The following is a 22,002-nucleotide window of genomic DNA, read 5'->3' on the forward strand; positions in this document are numbered from 1 at the left end:
TCTTGGTGGCGTGCACTAGCCCACCCCTCTTCTATCTCTATCCCTGTCTCAGATCTAGGCAGCAGGGAGGGTGGCTTTACAGACACTCACAGTCTCTGCATGGCTGAAGAGAGCTGGTGGGTTAGAGGACTGGAGCTTATCAGCGCTACCTCCATCCTCCTCCCACCTTCTACTTGCGACGGTTTGAAAAGAACGTCACCTGGCGAGGTAGGAGCTGGTTTCCGTGGATGACGGGCCTGCCAATACGGCAAGCATTCTGAGAGGACTTCTGAAAGTGATCTAAAAGCTTTAGTCTTCTTCGCGTGGGGGCAGAGAGAGGGCGGCCATGGCTCACGCCGCGGCTCACATTAAGAAGGCCAGGTCCGAGATGGATCAACCTCCGGACCTGAAGGCTCTGGAGAAAGCCAGAGAGAGGAGGAGGCGTTCGCGGGAACGGGCCGAACGCAAGCGCAAGGTACCGGCAGAATCACTGGAATCACCCACCTACCCATTCCGGCTTTATGTGACCGATGAGTGTTTTCACGTCATCCCACCTCCAGTCATCCCTCCACCTCATCATCATCATCATCATCACCAGTGTCACCTCACCTTTACCGAATGAAGGAGACCTCATCAGAGTCCATTATTAAGGACTGCAGAGGAGTTTGCGGAACAGTAAAATCATCATCAAAGTCTACCCACGTCCTCATCTTCTGTCCAAAGATTTCCAAAAATGTCCTGCAGCTGACTCCAGATCAGATGCGATTATAATTACCGCCGCCGGCCCCAGCGCTATCAGCATTAATGATCTCCCATCTAGTCCGGGTGTCCTATCTAATCATGTTAGGCCTGAAACCGAGCTGTTATTTTTGGGTTGCCTTTTGATGCTCAGGTGACTGAAGTGGTGCAGTCCTGCTTTGTCCACCTGAGACATTAACCGAGATCAGCTCACGCCTTCCCTCTGCAGATTTAACATCATTAAGGTATTGGCAGGCCAAGCATCCAAAGACTACGACGTAAACAACATGTCAGGATTTTAACTCAAACTAGGAGTAGAAAGCACGTCACACCAATCCTTCCTGCAGTTAGTTTTAGATTTGATTTAAAAAAAGACCTGCTTGTTTTTAACCTTGAATGGACGTCTTCCTGCCTGTATCTGTGATCTCAACTCACATTTATCTTTCAGCTTTTTCTGATGATCTTTTATTACCATGCTGGATTTGCACGATCATGCAAAATTCAGTTTAGCCAGGTTTGAAGTTATGGTTGGAACTGGAACTTCCGGCAGCTGCTGCACGGTTTAGGCGAGTTGACAGCGAGAGAGGTGACTGAAGGGACTGTAAAGGGACTAATATATGGAAACACTCATGTTTAGACGGGAGGAAAACCCCTTACTGCGCAAGACTGAAGATCTGAAGCACCAGACTGTGTGTGTTGTGTGATCAGTGCCATCGGCCCATTGTCATCCGCGAAACCACAGGAAGCACAAATCACAGTAAGCTGTGATTCCGACAGAACATGGCAGTAATGATTGCACTCTGCCTGATCCCCGCTGCCGCCACCGCTCGTCCTCATCTCATCTCTCGGCTGAAGGATCTTCCTCGCTCCATCCTTCATTCCACTCCTCATTCTGTCATCATGTGCCTGCCACAGTATTATAAATGACCTCTGTACAAGTCATCAATCACTCAATCAGTGTTGCCGTGTCCCCACTCCAACCGTCCCTGGGTGGGAACCATCATAACACTCTTTGTACAGAAAAATTCCTGCGCTCGTCTCCATGTAGATGCACCTACGCAGATCAGTCTCTGGTGCATTGCTAGGCTGCGTAGTGTTTGTTCAACCTATTTGCTCGTGTGCAGACACTTCCTCTCATGCAAACACAAAGTCCCACTGCTGTGGTTTTATTGGTCAGGTGTTCTGCTGAGATATGCTTCACGGTAAGTGATTTTTACAGTGAGGTGTTCACCCTAACGGGCCATTTTAGAGACTGTTTGTGCACATGATCCTGTGCAGGATTACTGTAGCTCGTGCTTTTCTGGCAGCACAGCAGGCTCTGGATACACACATTTGACTGCACTGTTAGGAAAGTCGTGTGTCACCGAGCAGAATTTATACTGATGCCAGTGAAATGTTTATGGAGGGAGTCGGCCTCCCTGTCATATTCCAGCTCAGGATATTTAAAAAAGAACAACATGCCTGATGATTAACATGGATCACTGCATGCTGATAGAGTGAAAGGATGCCATAAGGAAGTCAAATTTGAGAATGTGACACAATCTTTGATGATTTAAGGTAAATCGGTGTCTATCTGAAAAAGAGGACCTTTAAATGTTTCCCTTTTCCTTCCAGTGATGGTCCTGATGAAGACCATCGCTTCGTATCAAAATAATAATACATCTTTCCAAGCTGAAGCCCAGGCGCGACCTTTGTAGTTTGGATGAAGAGCTGTTTGTTGTTTTTAGTGTTTTCTCGGCCTCTCCCCCCTTCACTGTTATTGACTGAACTGCAAGGGAGATTATCACATGGGATTATTGGCGCGCCCTCTCTCTCTGCCTGTCTCTCACTCCCAGTACACACACACACAAACACCTAAAAGTGATTAATAGATTCAATTTGGTGGATTGTCCAGCAAGTGCCCGAGGGCGGACATTTACATCACAGCAACACGCATGCTGCTGTCAAATCACAGTTTTATCACCAGCGGTCAAGTCCCGGCGGAAAAACAATTAACTCCACGTAAATGGTACTTAGCTCGTGTCAGAGTTCTTGGCCTGGACAGCGCATGGCTGAAGCGTGTTGTTATGAAATGATGAAGCGCGTAGTGGATGTGCTACTGGATGCCCTCTCGAATACGTCACCGCGGATGCACGCTTGTGCTCGCATCACCAATTACATAACGAAGCAAGGAAAGTGCATGGCATCAGTTTGAGCGCAGCAGACACCCAGTCTTAAACAGGATGTTCACTTCAGTGTTGTACTGTGATGCAGGTTTGTGTCAGGATTCAGGAAGCTCCATTTATATAAGATGATATGATGTCAGAGACAGTTATTAAGGAATGCATAATGTGTGCACAATTAACAGTTTTTACTGTTTCACAGCCATATTTTCTCATATCATATCATATTTGAATGAGAGGCCTCTCATTTCATGATTTTTACCTGTCTACTATGTAGTTTGTTCAATTGCTGTGAAGCAACCCTTCACAAAGCCGAACACTTCCTGAACAGTTATTGCACATTAAAAGCCTTTCAGCAGGTCAAAGGGCAAACTCCTTCCTGTTCCTGGTACTCATTTATTTTGAAGTGTTGATTTTCATTGATGCGTTTCACTTAATAATGCTCAAAGACACTGTGAAGATGAAGCATGATAGAAGCGACTGGAGTAGTATTTTTTTTACAAAGAGAAATGAATCTGTGGTGCAGATAAAGGTTTTTTTTACCAAAGTTTCCAATGTTTTTTTTACCCAGCATTTATTAGTGACTGGCCTTTACTTGTTTGTGCTGGCCTCTCATTCAGCTCTTATTGATAATGTATAGGATTACAAAAGGACATAAATGCACAAATGTCTAAACTCTGTTTAGAATGAGCAAAATCCAAACCAAACTCCCTTAAGTTTTTACAAAAAGAAAATTGCTTACATTGCTTTTGGATGCCATGCCCATCCAGCCTTAACACTTCACAAAAAAACAAGGCAGAACCTGTGCAGACAGTTGGAGCTTGTGGGGAACATTACTTTGTTAAGTAACTGCAACCTTTTTATCCATGACTGTAGGTCCATAAATGGCTTTGCACTTGTCATGAGTTCCAGAGGATACACAGCAACTTCTGAAAGTCAGTGAGATGTAGGGCAACATTTTCAGGGTTCTGGGTGGAAACAGGTGGTGCTCTGGATTTATACATATGATAGTCCCTGTGTAATCTATTCCATGTGATCCAGCCTTTTCCCAGGCAGAAACTGGCTCTCACAGAGCGAGGAAACACCATAGGCAGTGCACTTAAAAAGCACTTCAGAAAAGCACATTATGGAAATATACCTACATAAACTCATGAAAGATGTCAGGTTAAATGTTTATATGTGTGAGTCATGACAACAGTGGACAAAGCTAGTAAACCCAACATGTTTGTGCAGTTCCCTGCACATCTCAGCACGCACCACTTCACCAGTTACTCCATTGCTGCCTCGTCAGGCCCATGAATCACTGCAGGGGTAGTGGTGCCCTCAAACATTAGTGGTTTAATATACACCCACGGTGATTTAGGTACTTGAAATTACAGTTGTGTCGTGTGCGTGAATCTAATGTTCGAGGGAGACACTACCAGCCTCACATCGTAATGCGTACATCCTGATCAAACTCTCATCACTCACTCAACAACCTGTAGCAGATGTCGCAGAGTTTTCATTAGTGTCCAGGCACATTAAATAGTTCTTCAGCACTGAGCCACAGAGTGCAGAGGAGTGTGGCTGCGATGCTTTCAAAGGGCTGACATGTTTAAGCAGGTTCCTGCGTTGGCCACACCCTAATCTGTGATGTCACAGCAGGCGACGCCCTGGAAAAGTCTGGTGAGCACAACAGTGAATGTGTTGTGCTGCATTTCAAGTCCAAAAGTCTATAAATCCAGAGTATGTAAATGTGTAATGTAGCCCTCTGATCATGTGACCTGTTTTGTGTCAGATTGGTGGAATCATGTTCTCTCTCTACCGGCTCCACTACATTTGATTTCAATTACCCTCCGGTCTCGTTGGACGCAGTGTCTCATTCTATGCATGTTGGGTTTGGATGGGTTTTCCGCTGGGGTCCTGCAGTTGATAGCACAGCCTCCATACAGGCTCTTCTAGGTCCTGCTAGAATGTGCAGTACATGCATCAGTGCCGACTGCTGAAGGAGCCAGTTTCACATCTTTGTCAAGGACGTTTTGCACAATGTCAGCCGCTCGTCTTCTATGAGCAAATAGAAGAGTTCAGAGTTCTTTTGGAGTAATCATGTCATGATGGTTTTCATAAAAAGTTACTGTCGTAACAACAAAACTGTGGGTAGCCATGTTGAAGGTCTTCATCTTGTGGGCAGTAATAGCTGTGAACAGCTCTTTTGTGTAGCTCTTGTCAGTATGGAGGCTTTGCAGAATCTTAGCCAGCGTGCACAGGTACTGGGAAAGAGACAGAGACAGAGACGCTGGCATACATTCGCTTTGGTCCACGTCGGGACGGATGAAAGGTGAATGCGCATATCAGCGCTGAGTGTACTGCAGATGCAGACAGCAGAGAGAGGTAGAACAAGGGGAAAGGAGGGAGAGGAAAGTCTTACGGAAGGAGGAAAAGTGGCGGGGAGCATGTTCGAGAGAAGGAGATAACGATCCGGTAGGATCAAAGAAGGTGAAATGCCGCCTACTTGCCGCCGTTCTGGGTGTGTTATACCTGCAGAGGAGATAGGTGCACTTGTCAGCTTTGCTGCAGTGCTTGAGCAAGAGCGAGGGAAGACAAAGCCGAGTGAGAGAGAGACACAGAATAAACCAGCTCACATAAGGAGAGTCTTAAGACTCAATTAAAATGCATGAAGCAGAGTCCTCTTTTAGCCTGTCGGATAATGAGAAGAAGTGCGAGGTGAATTATAATAAAAGACAGACAAGGTTTGGACAGAAGACAATATAAAATGAGCGTATCATCGAAATTTCCAATCATGGCATGACTACAATGTGAAAGATACACACCAGGCTAAACATGGCAGTTAACTTAAAGGCTCAGGTGAAAAGCTGGTGTCTGTCATAGCAGCTGCCCACCTGGCGAACCTTTTTCTCCATCGATTTCCTGCATGTGGAGTCACATGACCAAGTTAGGCTGAGCTTGATTCTACCACAACCGAAACACCTGCAGGAATCTTTACCGGATTACAGATTACATGGAACAGAGCAGATCATACGGGTTCGTACGGGTTTAATTGGCATGGTACGGCCAATAGCTAATGGCGGCTAACTCTGGCTAAAGTCAGCAAAGTTGAGGTGAACTTTGTGAGTCAGGGTCAGTCTGCGCACTGTGGCTCTGCTCCACTTGTGCTCTGCTCTGTTTGAACGCGGCGTGACATCTGTATGGTTTTGTTGCGACAGTGGAAGAAGAAGAGCACGGCGTGGCCCACGTGACTTGTTTGCTGTTTTCTGCTCGCGGTCCCATCCCACTCGCTGTGAGTCAGGATCCCCAACGACGACGACGTCTTTAAAGCAACTGACTCAGGACCAGCTCGGGAAATGAAGGGGAATTCAGTGTGTCATCACATCGTTTCCACGTGTGGCCACTGTTCAGCGATTACGTAGCTCCTGTAATGCATCACGCCCACTGACCATCTGCCCCGAGGACTTTGATTAGTTTAGCTGAAGTTAAGAATTATTAGAATTATTATAAGACTCACCAAATCGGGAATATACTTCAGTACAGAACGGTTTCTGTTTACCCCTACTGAGGGCAGTTCAGCTGAGTTTCCCCCTGCAGGCGTAATTGTTTTTGGATATTGTCTATTACCTTCTTGCACCTGAAGTTTATCTAGTGCAGCATTAAGTCAGAGTGTGGGGGTTGGGATGGAAGTGTTTGCCTGAAACGCTGGGGACAAGTGAGTGTCGATATCTTCATTACATAACCCTGATCATCTTCCCTTTACATTCACCATGTTTTTTGTTATCTGTACTTACCCCTACTTGATTATATGTCACTATAGTGGGTATGATTCATGGGCCTTATTGCATGTTCTCGCTCTCTCTCCCTCAACATTTCTTTTGGGACCCTTATCTAATAAAGGCACAAGAAATTAAGACTGTGAATGATCCGTGGATCCAACACTATGTGTAATATATTAAAGAAAAACATAATAGTGGCATTTAAACTGCACTTTTAAACAAATCCGGACCAATCGGTGACCGTGTCAATGCAGCTAACAGGAATATGGACCGAGCAAACCTTGACGACGCGTATCCTGTGCAAAACAATGACACGGTCGTTCCACTTTCTGCAGAGCAGAACTCTGCTGCTTGCTGTTGTGCTTCTACATCAGTATGACTGCAGAGAAACGCAACCTCACCCAGAGGCGGTTGCCTTGACTACAGTGCCAGCTGTCAAACTGAAAACCTATCTTACAAACTTGTTTGGCTCTCAGATTTCATACTTAATTACTTGATTGACTCACCCAGAGGAGTTGTTATGAAGCCCTTGCCAGAGCCTAATTGAAATGAATTGAACGATTACATAATTCCCTGCCTTAATCTTCCCCCATCCCCAGTCTTTCTGCTCTCTGGCTCTTTCTTTTCGTTTCTGTCCTTATCTCTAAAATATAACAGGAGATTGATGGTGTAATACTAATCCGCCCAAGGGCCCCAATGCCGTAATAATCCATTTGCCATTTTCGTCATGGTTGTTTTTATGGCCATTTGTGTTGGACACAGTCTCAACCTTTTCGAAGTATTAGTTGTTAAGTTCTGAGTAAATGGACCTCAGCTGGAACATTATTTAGAGCTAGAGTTATTAGGCTTGGTATACAGTTTGTGGACTCGATGCAAATTGAAATGAGTGATGGATGTAATGGATTTTGAACACACTATTTATTTCATTCAAAAGCTGTGAGGAAAAGATAGAGAGGGACAGAAATGGACAAATAATTGGGTTTAAAATGGCTTGCCAGGTGCAGCATCATACTGTATGTGTGACTGACTCAGTGTGTGACTCATTGGAACACCTGTGGTCGTCCAAGTGGGTACTCTGTCTCCACACCTTTCTAGCTCTCTCCAGTGGACAGCACTTACCGAGTGGAACACACAAATGAGACACTGATTGGAGTGCCTCACGCAGAAAATTGCGCTCTTTGCATTTCCGTGATTAATCATTTCCCGGAGCCTGGAGGGCTGGAAGAAAACGTGCACTCACGTGTGGCGATGAGCCGATCTTCCGAACATGAAAGCCATTTAAAATGAGAAGATTCATATGATACGTGGCATCAAGACATCAGACTCAGGGTGCAACAGCAGGCTTGTTTTGATCCACCTTTGAGTGTAAGTGTTTGGAACACTTTTGCCTTTAGATGTGGTCACCATGGATAAACAGACCTCCCACATTGCACTATGCTTCACACATGAGTGGCATGAATTGCTTCATAGACAAATGAATCAAATTCTGACTATAGAGTCATTTTGAGGGAGAAAATGTGTTAATATGTTTGCAGCCATTCCTTTTTCAATCATTATGTGTGAGGGAAAAGGTCTCTTATGGCCAGTGTGTCACATGATCCATTAGCGCCACTGTGCCAAAATTAGCTCAGAGCTCAGCGGTGTTCCTCAAGGCTCGTCAACACGTCACACACCTATTTCATGTGAGGCATACTGAGGTCTTCAAGTCACATGACTGTGGCCACTCAGAGACACTTAAAAAATAACCTTTCCTCCACATTTCCAACAGTGGCACGGTCATAACTTTCATCCCGCATCAATGCCAGAATGCCTTCAGATGTGAGGTATGGAGGTCAGCGGATTTGGTTTCAAAGCTGAAGTTAGTTGATGGCCAAGACTGGCAGAAAATCGGGTTATGGCATGCTGATGCAGCTCATGCACACTTACTGAAAATATAATGTATGTATTAAAACAATGGCCCTGCAATGGAACATGAGCGTTGAATCTGAGAAGTCACATCGGCATAAAATGTTGGCAGAAAGTGTGGTTTTTATTTCATCCAAGCCCGTTCCATCTGGGTTGATTTGGACGCTCCTCTGACCCTCCCGCCCCCCTCCCCAGCATTACATTATTTAGCTGTCGTGCTGGCAGAGCCACTCTCCTGTCTGTTTTTGCATCTAATCTCGGTCCACAGCTGGGTGCTCAGCTGATGGAAATATTTGTGGCGGAGATGTTAATCACTGCCTTCGCCGCCCCCCCTCTCACCTCCTTTCCGTCTATCTGTGGATCTATCTTGTGATCCACTGGAGATTGAGACAGAATGCTTGCACACTCTGCTCGTGTTCACAGTGTGTTACTGTATTTATCATTCTACTACAGGAAACTCTTCTGGTAACCGTTTACTCTTACTCTTTAAGACCTGATAATGGTTCATCATCTGTTTCCACAGCCTGCCTCTTGTTTTCTGGAAACTTCCACTCCAAAAACCTAAATATTGATCTTTTGGAGGCATTCCGAACACACAACTGTTCATGTTCTACATTATTCTGCTCCGTGATTGCCTCCCCCATCTCAAAATGTTCACTTAAACCTCTCTCACACACACATACACCCCTCTGATGGTACATGGATGTTGAGCATGCACCACTGTTTGATGCTGAACTGGGATTGGCAAAATCCAGGATTAGAGCATTTATAATCTGGTTGCTGTGGCACTATGGGACACTGCAGCTCAGGAGAGATACCAATCCTATTGCCATGGCAACCAAGTGCAAAGACACACTAGCACTGTATTACGACATGCAGGAGTGAGCCTTTGCAGAGTTTTAGTGTGTCATGATGGTTTATTTGCTACTTTGTGGCTTTTCTGCAGTGAATTTAAAGCAATCTGCACTTATTTTTGTTTACCCCTCAGTGTAAGAGGCTATCAGGGTCTCTGTGAGGCCTGTCAGATACTACTGTCGCGGTGATGCGGCCCAAAGTTGGAAGTGCCGTGCAGTATGGCAGATGATTGTGTGGCTTAGTTATGCAAGGGGAAAGATCACCCAAAGGAGCTTAGCATGGGAGCAAACTCCTCCTGGGAAAAAGCTATCTGCCTCACCGTCTTTTCTCAGAAGTCGAGCTACTTTAGGTCTTAATGGATGATACTCACTTTTTGAGGCTTTTTGGGAATTTGGCCATTGAGTCCTGCACCCGCCCGCACCAGCAAAGCTCAGTACCAGAACCGAGAATCAAGTGGGATCCGGACCCGCTCCAAGCCACCTGACTCATGATAAAACACAAAGGCTACACAGTCACTTGATTTAAAGTCCTTTATTTTGACTTGCAGCTGCAGAAACATGAAATCACAGTTAGCTTTAGCCTGTTTCAGAATCAGTCAACTATGTTGCTGCTCAGCTCATGCACAACAGTTTGGAGTAAAACTCCTTAAGATTGTATTTACATAGTGCTTGCATGGTGGCTGTTTTAAGGTTTTTGCATAATGTCCTGTCCCAGTCAGACACTCAAAGCGTGTGCACAGTCAGCTCCCACTTGTTGATGTAATGCAAAGTGACACAAAGATATCCAAAGTAACTGCCCCATCGCTGTCAGTCAGCTGCATCCAGAATAATGTTTTGTTGAACATCCTCTGCATACTTTGTCAGTCGGCGCGATGCAGTTGTCTGTTCAGGTAGAAGCTCCAGACCGACCACATGGCGAGCTTAATCGAGCCCCGTGCCTGTTTGCTGAAACGATCACCACACACGGTTTCAAAGGATCTGATATCCTGGCACAAGCATTTTACGGCTAACTGGGTTATGGCCTCCTTGTCCTCCCGTCTTGGAGAGTTTTGTCCTTGGAAAAGCATCTGTCAACCTGCACCTGTGCTCCTGCAGCTGTCTGTGTGTTTCCTCTGGAATAATGTGCCTAGCTTGTGGCTCGAGAGACAACAGAGCTGAGGAGCAAAAGTTGATCATTTAAATTCAACGTCAAGACGGATGAGACACAATGTCTGAACTCCAGGCAGGAGGAGGTGGTGCCAAAAGGTGTGATATTAGTGTTACTACCTGGAGACAGTGTGTGTGTTTTAGTTCTCACTTTCTCATCCCGTCGCTGCCCTCTCTCTCTTCCTGTCTCTTCTCTTTTCCTTCTCCAATCGGAGCCGTTCTTCTTCTCATCTCTCATGCAGCTCCGTGGGTGTTTGGCCTGCTATTTTCGGCCTGTTCATCATCCCTCCACGCACCGCTTTCTGCTCGGTGTGATGGTGTTCTTGAGCCGCTGTGCTAAGGTCGCAAGGCGTGGAACAACGATAGAGTCACACCAATTCAATTAAAAAGAGCAGGTGTAGAGAGGCTCACTGAGATTAATGGATCCAGCCCAGACACCAACACAGGCAGCTGCAAGTGTGTGTGTGTGTGTTTTCTGATTACTCACTGTTTGTCCTTCAGGGCATCAGAGAGTCTTTAAAAGACAGACTGAAATGACAAGCGGAGACATTTACAAGCTGTACACTTTGTCAAAAAAGCCAATTTAATCAACACTTGTTTACAATTGTTGCTTTTTCTGGACTGAGTTGGCATTTTCTGAGGACAATAGGAAGCATCCCCATTATATTTCAATTTAATGTAAGCAATTTAGCACCAGCATAAAACTGCTGGACTTCCAAGGGATCACAGAAAGATCAAAATCAGAGCAACAGCGACGTACTGACTTTTAGACTCCAGAAACTTCAGAAACACTCGATCCCCACCATCCCACAACAAACCTTTATAAGATTTCATTAGAAACATTTAGCAGCCCGGTAAATGTCTTTCATGAGTTTTCAAGATGTAGTTTCTGAATATATGCCCTGTTTTTAAATTCATATTCTGTAGATAATTGTGGATTTAATTGAATATCATCAACTTTATATAAGAATGTTGCTGACAAATACATACAAGACAAATATAAAGACATAAAAGAGTTCAGTTTTAATCATTTCAACAGTTTACACAATTAGATTTATAAGTTTAGTTTGAGATATGTGATGGGAGATGTTTTGTTTGTTTATTGTTTAGTGATATTTGAAATTAGATTTGAAATACTAATTCTTCTCTTGGTGTCACTGGCCAGCTGTGGGTATTTTTGTGCTACAGTTATGTTGAAGATAAAATATAATGCAAGTTTAATGATCTACGTGGAGGAACTGGCTCACTGTCAGGAGAAAAAATAATAGGATACAAGAAACGGAAGATAAATAAGAACGAAACACAAAGGGCAGAGAAAATCTGTCTAAAAAAGCGTACTAGTTGTGAGGATGTACCACCCTGAAGTATATGGAAATGCTACCACTTAGATGTCAGACCCAGCTGGAGAACAGTGACTCCTCAGTCACACATGACCTGGGTCATGTGGGAGGTGAATGATCTCTTTCACCACTGGGTCACCATGCTAATCTGTACTCCACATGTCCATGCGTGGTGTGTGTAGGGGTGTAGGGCAGTTTGAAAGTCGAGCAGCCGGTTCTTCCTCAGCAGGGAGCCCCCAGCGCTCGTTTCTGATTGGACAAAAAAAGGCTGCAGGGCTACAACTGTTTGTTATTTCCAGATGCAGATCACATTTTTATATCAGGTGGAAGTAGGTCTTTGGGAGCCTCTCTGTTGGCTATTCGAGGTGGAAACCGCTCTTTTCAATTCAATTCTCAGTTCAGCCCGTCAGTCCTGTCCGACATCCAACGTGTCGCTCTCCTGTCACTTTGCAGCGGTCAGATATGCCAGTCTTACTAAGGCTGAAGCCATTTTCTGCAGGTCTTATTATGTAGCAAAAGAAAAATCCATGCATAAACCTTTTCCAATTCTGTTTCCATAGCAACCTGGCCTCCAACTTCTATAATTCATGTTTTCCCTTTTTTCACAACAGTTATGTTATACTGTAGCCTGTTTCTTATGGCTAGACACTGCTGTAAACATCTCTAATAGAGACTGAGTGCACTTATAATCCATATATCTACATGTGGCAGCAATGTGCTTGATACAGTATGTTGGATATTAAATCCCAGATTTGTGTTTGCTTGGATAATTGACTGCACCCCCTACTGCGTTACAAATCTGCTCCATGGGCCGCACTTCCTGTTTGTTCCCTGCACCTGATTGGTGCAACAGTTCAGCTTTAAGACAGCGTTAGCTTTAGCTGGTAGCCTTGCGTTAGCATTAAAAAAAACTCATTTTTCCCATTGAATTACAGTATGCAGTCATTCTAGTCTGACTTTAGCACATTCACACTCGGAAACTTATAGAATAAAGGATATTTAAGGGATCTCTTTTGTAATTTGAAACTAGAATTAAGACAAATCAAAACAGGATATGTTAAATCCTTTGTGAGCATTTAGCTGCTACTGTACAACCTCCTAAATTTTCAAGCTAAAACATTTTTTTTCCCTTTCTGCTGCCTTTAAAACCTTTCAGACAGCTACTGTACACACACATCATCAGATTTTCCCCCACAGCGGGAACATAATGCAGTACAAGTGGCTTTACCCGACGCCCCTCCTCCCTCCCGCAGCCAGTGAGCCATATGGTCGATCATAGATTAAAAGCATTTGTTGTCTCTGCCTGCCCCGCCCAGTGGATTACCAACCCGCAGAGGGTGGAGGGGGTGGATGGGCGGGGGGAGGAGGGGTAATTCTCCTCCCCCCGTTTTGGAGAAATGAGAGTAACTTTCCTGTTTTTACTCGTGATGAGTTGTGATATGATATAACCTACCTGCACCAGGCCAGACTTGACCTTTTTCTCTTTACACCACACACTCACGAACACGCCCATGGCCTCATCCGTTGGCTAATTGGATGAGCGTTTTGGCAGATGATGGCTGTTTGGAGGGAAAATTGGAGGAGACGTTAAGTAAATTACATCCAGGAGAAGGTTAATGAAACTGAGAATGCCCGTTAGATGACAAAACAGTGGATAAATTGTAGCTTAGCTGGTGATGGAGCTAAACTGAACTGGAGTGGTACAGCGTGTGCGCGAGTGCTTGCAAAATTGTGACAGTGCTGGCTTTTAGCATGAATGTGTGCTAACTGCTAGCAAATATTTTATCAAGTCACTTAGTGAAGAGCTGGTCTGTAAAATGTTAGTTTTCTTTAGACAAGACTGATCAAGATTTGAAAGAAGAACTAAGAAGAAATACAAATGAAAAGTTGAATAAAACACACCTTTGCTCAAAGAAATACACTCAGAAATTCTGCTGCTACAGCCTGACATGGTCTGGTTTGACCTGTAGCTTATAGCGGCTAATGTTAGCAAAGCTCATATCCAGTAAATATTGCTGTTTTACTGACATTAATGAGACAGTTTGTCCTCTATTCGTCCTGCTGTGATGGGTTTCAGGATGTGGCAGATTTCAGTGGTTTTAGCACACTTGTAAAACATGTTTTGTTGCTGCTTCCTGCTCGTTGTCCCATTCCACTCAGGAGACTCTGAATGCACCGCCACGACCCGCAAGGCAAAGGTCACATGATTGATAGCTGAAGGGATCATTAGACTACTTTTTGGTATCCTTCCTATCCTCCCTCCTTAAATATTCATACAAACATTACTTATAATTCATCACAATTTCTAGTGCAGTACTCTTTCACATACTGTTTGTACGCTATGCTATATAACCTCATTCAGCTGTAAGTCAGTCAGCTCTGTGTGTGTGTGTGTGTGTGTGTGTGTGTGTTTATGTGCATGTATATGGTGCTGCTGTGAAACACAACACCTGTCGGCACCCACCACTGTTCAGTTGACCAGATATGTCCACAGGAGAAGCAGGTCGTTCTTCTCACCTTACAGCTGCAGCAGAGAACCAGACCCCAACATCGTACACCTGTTTCCAGCCGAAGGTCATACGCAGCCTCCCCTGACAGGCCGTGGCTGGAAATGATCAAAATGGCCTTTCAGTGGTTGCTCAGATTGCTCGTGCCCTAATCACCATCAGTTTACATCCTTTGAGGACATACGGTGTGTCAGTGGATGTTTATTTGTGACAATTACTCCATTTTGTGACATTTTATCTAATTTTCTGAAGTTACGCAAAATTGCCATCCATGCTATTTTGTTTAATTAGGCAAAATGATGGGCGACATTTGGATTGATGCATTAATGTCCTTAAAACTTTCATTTTTAAAATGGAGATTTTCACTGAATGCAACCCAAGTGCATGCTTAATAATAAGGCCTTTCATTTGAAATTATATGGAAATTAGATTACATAGAAATTATCTGGCTCAGAAGTCTCAGCCTGAAAATAAGCCTCACACAAGCCTCACTGCACCATAGTATTCTTTGTAGCACCATTTGTCCAATGATATTCTAAATGTTGGTTTAGAAGACTTAAATATAGAAAGCTAGTGAACAGAGAAGATATACATTCAAATATTCAATAGATTCTCATATTCATGTTATTTATTGTTATTTATTTAGCTTAATATCTTATCATGTTTTGTTTTGTTTTTTTCACACTTTCCTTATTAAAAAGAAGGGAGTTGAAATATTTGATTGGAGATTTAGCAGAACCTGAGCTAAATCAAGGTATTTTAACAACTTGGAATTTAATTTAACAGCAGTGTTAGATTTAATAGCTATGCAGATGACACACAAGTTTTCATTTGCGAGCACCCAATGACCACCAAGATCCCCTTTTCACCTTTTAACAGAGTATTACAATATGTCATATGTATATACAAGATGTCATTCTGGACAACAGTTTACGATGGATGGATGAAATTCCAATCACCTCTAAATGCAGGCCTGATTTGATGCTGGTTAATGGCCAGTGTGATCCTAGCTGGTTCCAGAATGAGAAATGGACTGTTTTTTTATCGCACATTATTTAGTTTCAGAGCTACCTGGGGGATATTCAGTTTAAATTCAGTTCAAATTTCATTAGTTGTGATCATCATGTGCTTGCTTACTCAGTTCATATTCATTCATTCATAGAAAACTCCAAAGCTGCTTTCTCATGTGGTTTCTGTGACTCTCAACAATGAGGAGTCTTTCTCCCTACGCTAACATAGTCAGTGAATGAGGATTGTTTGGGTGATATTTTCGACAGTGAGAGTATTGTGTGAGTCATGACCCAGAAGAGGACAAAGATAATGGGGACATTTACCTCCCTGATGTCATCAGAAAAGGACACATGCTACAGTACGTTCACACAGAGTGAATACGAGCAGATATCTGACCGTGGATAAGACACGCTGATCTGATGTCTGAAGCTTCTGTTCAACAGCGTACCACTAATTCTGTGAGCCAATCAATCGGCATGAAAAGGTCTGTGTGATTTTAATCTGCATTCAGTCCAGCTGAATCGATGCAGCTCAGCTCTGGGCTACAGTCTGACACAGATCTGCATTAGCAAAACACCACGTCTGCTTCCACTAAACAGTCCATGACATCAGGGCTACTGATCACCATGCTGAAGAAAAGTCACTTTGCGGGCTGGACTGGTGAAAAGCCTGGTATGCTGCTAGTGTTGTACATCAGTCACCAGCAGGGGTCAATCATATATGGACCACAACGCTCATATTTGTTGCATTCACCAGTCTATAGCCAATCTTGTGCGCCAACATCCAAGACTTTAATGCCAGACGGTGACAAAAAATCAATGATTTCCCCCCTAATTTTCTTGCTGGACTTGCTTATTTTTCCCAAACAGGTCATCTTTGAGATGGAGAAGCACTTTAGCAGGTGTTCAGCAAGCATGCAATAAAAGCATGGCTTAGTTTTCAGTCTGGGTGAAGGCCTTTAGGAAAAGGTCACATGGAAGCAGGTTACACTGGTTGTATGTGTAACCTTAAAGGAGCTGCTGCACACACGTACATGGCAACCAGCAGGGGAAAACACACTGACAGTATTATTTGCCACTATTATTTACTGCTATGTGTGTATGTACAAGGGTTACTTTTCACTTCTCACTTTTCATAGAGTGAGAAAGGTTGATCAGGTGCATCAGACTGCAGCTGTCTGGTTGCTAATGCTAATGCTGCCCCACTTCATCCTTCAGTTAGTCGATACATTCATGTTCATGTCATCAAGTCAGTCAAAGATGTTGCCATTGCAGGTCAAAAACAATGAAGTGAAACAACTGCACGAATGTACGACTCGAAGCCTCGTCATCTCTGCTGTGATTTGGATCTGTGGAAATCTACAGATTGCAACTTTGGCCCCATTTACTCTTGTTAAATCTGCAGTATCTGGATTTAATCCACATGTGAGTTAATGCACTTTACACTTAGCAGCAAAAATGCAGCTAGACCGCAAATCTGATTGCATCTATCTTGCTTTTCCTGGGCTGGATGCGAATCTGCGTAGGCCCGTTTCCAATCTAGGGTGGTCATGCATCTGAAGCTGTTTTTTTAACTGCCAAAAACGCCAGGGCTGGGTGAGCACCAGTTCGTCTTTACTGAGCCCTGTCCTAACTGTTAAGTCGGTCTTTGTTAAGAACAGTCTTTAGAATGGGCTTTACATCAGCTGCACCGATCCAACTTAAACCTAGTCTTAGCTACACCTGGACTTGACTAAGGCTATTGCCTAGCAGCATGTATAGGTAGGATGCATTTTAACCACTCTCTCGCTGTATTGCTAATTTGTAGCCAATCATTTCTAATTTACTGCAACACTGACTGCCAGGCAGACCAACGACTCCCTTAAAAAAATAACATTTCATGAGTTGTTCGGTCCTTCCAAATGTATTGAAAGGCTGCCTATGACAAATTCTGAATTATTTGTCCCCTTTTGTAAATTCGGCAAATTTAATACAAGTTAAAACAAGTTATTCCTTTCTGTGTATAAAACTTATTGTGTCAGTTTATGTTAGCAGCAAATCCGCAGCACAGATGAGTGCAACGCATGGCCTAGTTTTTGACTGTATGCCTTCTTCTGCGAGGTTTAAGATTTACAGCAGGTCTTAGTGAGACGGAGGCGGAGTGTCGTTTCACTCAGTAAAAAAATCTTCTTCTTGGGTGTCAGTGCAGAGTTTTAGTGTCTCATCTGGAATGTAAAGTGCTGGATTTAACAAACACTGCATATTATCACAAATCATTGCCACATAGACCTCATATCAGTCCATGCACAGTGCGTTTGTGATGCACCCTCCCTCTTCCTGTTTTGGCATGCCGCCCTATGCCGACCACCCTCTCTCTGCTCTCTCTCTCTCTACATGCATAGCTAGGCTGGTGGGTGTAAAAATAGCTGGAGTGGGGAGGGGGTGTTGGTCAATGGTCAGAGAGGTGGAATTAGCAATGAGGAAGAGCTAGCTCTGTGCTGGCAGTAGTAACAGGACACAAGTCCAGTCAAGTGGTGCAACAGGGACAGGAGTTCTGAGGCTGAGGCCAAAGGGAAGTGAGGTTTGGCCGGACTGAGGGGGTCGCCCCCCCTGGATGGTAGCCTGTTAGGTTTTAAGGGGGAGGGTAAGTGGAAGCAAGCACAGGGAGTGGATTATCAGAGTGATTAGATGCACTCACTTAGATTCCTTTACGCTCTGATGGGATAGACTTGTAAACCTTGCACCATGGGCAATGCGGCCATGTGTAAGGTGTGCGGCTCGGACAAGGGCCTGAGGACCACCGGGAGCCAGTCCAACCTGGACCAGAATGCTTTGCCAGACTACTACTGTGTGGAGCATTTTCCCGTGCAGCCTCTGCTGATGCTGGTAAGGGCCCTCACTGGCAGGTGCAGCAGGCACTTTCAGGCAACTGGGACACTCCTGAAGTGCTCCTTCTGAGGTATTTTAGGAGATTTTTACAGATGAGAAGGTTGTAAGTAACTTTTTTTAATGCAGAAACTTTAAAGCACTCAGTGTCAGTGTCAGCTGTCGCATTTAAATCCTCAGAGTTATTTTTATTTTGGTCACAATCTGGATGGCAGGACTGTTTTTTTTGTATCTGGCACTGACAAGCTGCTAAACTTGCATGCATTCTGTTGTTTTTCACATTAGATATCTTTGTGTTCAGCTGATGCATTTTCTATTTTTAATGAGCAAGCATGTGTAAGCTGCTTTAGAGTTACTGCTCTGATTTGATAATCAATACTGATTTGTGCCATGCAATAGGTATTAACAGGTATAGACAAATGGCTCAGGTGTTTGAGCTGTGTGTGTGTGTGTACTAGTGTGTAAGTGTATGGGAGAGTGGGTGGGTTGTTGTTACCTCTCCTCTCCCTTTAAAGGCCAGTGTGACATTTTTGTTCCTAACGTATCCCAGCACAGCAGCGTGTGGACTCTTGTGGCTAATTTGAAAAGAGATGTAATGATTTTAGCAGCATGCTGCTGCTGCTGCTGCTGCTGCTGCTGCTGCTGGGAATACAAGGTGAAAAAAAACCAACAAAAACACTCATTTAGCCTGGTGCTGAGTGTGGCGTTTCAGAGAGCAAATTTTAAATATATATATGTCATTGGGGCAGTCATAATTAGCTAATAATTAGCATAATTCTAAATGACAGTGTTTGGCCTGCCTTAATGTCTTATTTTAAGACACTGGAACTTGTATCTTCAAACTATTTAGTAGCGGTCAAATGGAAAAAAAGCGTTTTCAACCTTAATATAAATAGGAGCTGTTTTTGTGGCACACACAGTTTAGCCATTGGCTAGTGATCATATTGTAGATTTTAAACACATATCATTCAAAGGACATAAGCAATTTGGATATACTGTATTTCAAATAGTGTCAGGGTGACCACAACACACTCATTCACAAATACATGAACACAAGGTCACCTCAAATTGTTTGCAGGGCTTCATAAGCATTCAAAAGTCTGCTGGCTTCGCTTTTTTAATCACCATTCCAGTGAAAATGAGCTTAAAGCGCCTGTCCAAGGCATGCCCAGAGTAAACTGAAAGCTGTTCTTGAACCATGGGGAGTACACACATGGTTTGCATGCATGGGTAACACTCTGAACTTTCATCCCCGGCAGTCAGAGTCACTGTAAATGCTGCTGGCATTGAGTGATAGAAGTCTGAACACACTCAAGTTGATCTGAGGTGGCGGAGCTGTAAATAACCCACTGAAGTGGCAGGTCGGTGTGTTCAGAATTTAACTGGAAATTTGAAACGTCTGTCATCTTCAAAATCAGCTGTGATTGGCTCGACATTCACACCTGAGCGAAGGTGTAGAGACTATTTGGCTTAGTTGTCTGGTGCTGGTGCATTCAAGTGCTGGGGGAAAACTCAGGTTTCCAAATTCACCTGGACCCGAGTTTTTGTTGCACAGTGTGGACTACATACTGATTTCACACAGGATCTATTAGATACTAATCATTATAGTTTACTATTTTACATCAACAGACTTTACCATTTTATACTAACAGGAATTATACAATGTCTGCAACCAATAATTAGTTTGCTTACTTTTCGGTTTTACACTTTTTGTTGCTCTTCCAGTGTGAAAACACTGCCTAGAATCAGCTTTCCTGCTCTGTCTCTGCTGGAGCATTTAGCAGCTAAAAAACCAAGTGAACAAAGCTATCTAAAAGAGAGTTAATATGGGACTTACATTCATCAGGTGGATGCCAGCGTGACTTCAATTGACTTTTTTAAAAGCCTTAATTTGTCAAATGTGTGTGTTACATAACCTCTTTTCAAGCAAATATCAATCTGCAAGATAGGAAATTAATGTACAAACTTAGAGTGTGCCACAACTACCCATATGGTTCTTTAAAGTCACATTCAGACAAGGTAAAAGGGTCTTCTGCTTATCTGGTACAAAAAAGTCAGACTTGGAGTAACTTTCACTTTTACATTTACGCATATAGTCATATTTTATTCCACTGACTTGTAGTAGTGATAAAAATCTAAAAAGGTTGTGGTGTATATTTTACCTGGTTCAACCCGGCGACTGGCACAGGAGGGTAGAGGCTGCTGTAATTGGCCTGTGTAGGAGGAGGCGGCGGTGACCTGACGGCCTGCAGTGACCTCTGGCAGCACGGGTTCCAGCTGAGCTTCTGTCATCTGGGTGGATGAAAGAGAGAGGATGAGAGGAAAAGCACGACAAAAAGCCGGTGAAACGGCAAAGAGCTGGACTTCATTGTGAAAGTCAGACCGTCTCTGGGGGCACGTTTGCATGAGTGTGGTGAAGTCAGACATATTGACCCTTTGCAATCAGTTTTCTGACTTGGCACTCTGCTCTGTACACTTGTACTGTCTGTCACACTGGCTGATGGATAATTGCAGGAATAAACTGCTGATTATTGATGTGAATCCCTGGTGAGAGCGTGATAGAGAAACAAGGCATGATGCATCAATCAGTCTGCATGCTTTACTTGTGACCGTCACAAAATCTGACAAGATTTTACCTAAAACAGATACAAACACGATCCCAAAGTTATAACAGGGGTCCTGCTTGGATTCCAGTTTTATGGATATGAGCTCTCTTCAGCATCATCCCAACTGATTGCTGCCTGATCACTCTTATCTGAATCATTATTGTGTAGCTCATGTTGTTCTGCGACAGTAAACTCTTCCACCTCCTCTACAGACACATCCCACCCACCTCCTGTTTTAGACATGGTCTATTCTGGAAAGCTCTATGTCCTGACCCATGACACTTGACCCACTCTCACACTGATATAATGTCATGTAGGCAGCTTTTAAGTGTCTGTCATTTCCTCCTGCTTATGAGTTGTAGGAAGTATGGGGACGTTCAGTGGGAATTTATGAGAAAAAAGTAGTTTTATTTTATTCAAACACGATAAAGGGAGATGGTCAGTACTTAATCAATAAATGTATTCCTTAGAAAGCCCATACTGAGCTTAAAAATGTATGTACTTTGTGAATATCTGCAAGATGCGTCTCAAAAGTATTTGTTTAAAAGTCATATCATTGGTCAGAATACTGCATAGAATAAGAAAGGAATGTGATTCAGCTGTATCGGTGCAGTTCTAGAAAGCCACTACATGGATGCTCCCCCGGCCGTATGCATTTATATCTATATTTGTCTACAACAAAGAGTCCTCCAGGTCCTGCACTGCAGGCTAAGAGGTCCACAGGGACAGCTCTGATTGGCTGGAAACAGCCCTGGGCCATTGCCAAGTGGTCTTCCAAGACTGGATATCACTGTATGCAGATCAACTAACATTGATCATAATGGTAATGAAGGGAATGGAAATGCAAGGAAGGCGAAGATGGTGTATAAATCAAGTGCTACTATAGTTCCAGTTATGTCAGCTTGAGGATAATGAGTTAGAAGAGGCTATTTATACTCTGCATGAATGGTAGTATGTAATTATATCGTTAATATAAAAACCTCATATCTCCAAGTACAGTAAAATAAAAGCAGCTTTTTATTTGGTTAAATGTTGGTTTTTGGTGGCTGTATTGGTATGGGTTGCTTTGATTGAAGTGCAGTTGGGATCTCAAAACAGTGTGCTCGTGAACCAGTGTGTGCTCGTG

General features: G+C 43.6%; 1 protein-coding gene across 1 annotated transcript in view; it reads left to right on the forward strand.

Annotated features, from left to right (window-relative positions):
• Positions 1-325: 325 nt before the first annotated feature.
• Positions 326-22,002, forward strand: part of ank2b (ankyrin 2b, neuronal) — a 99,749-nt gene continuing 78,072 nt past the window's right edge. Inside the window, exon 1 of the mRNA XM_041964765.1 lies at positions 326-454. Coding sequence (XP_041820699.1) covers positions 326-454 — 129 coding nt within the window. The remainder of the gene's footprint in view (positions 455-22,002) is intronic.

This window comes from Chelmon rostratus, chromosome 23 (assembly GCF_017976325.1).
Source record: "Chelmon rostratus isolate fCheRos1 chromosome 23, fCheRos1.pri, whole genome shotgun sequence".
NCBI lineage: Eukaryota > Metazoa > Chordata > Actinopteri > Chaetodontiformes > Chaetodontidae > Chelmon > Chelmon rostratus.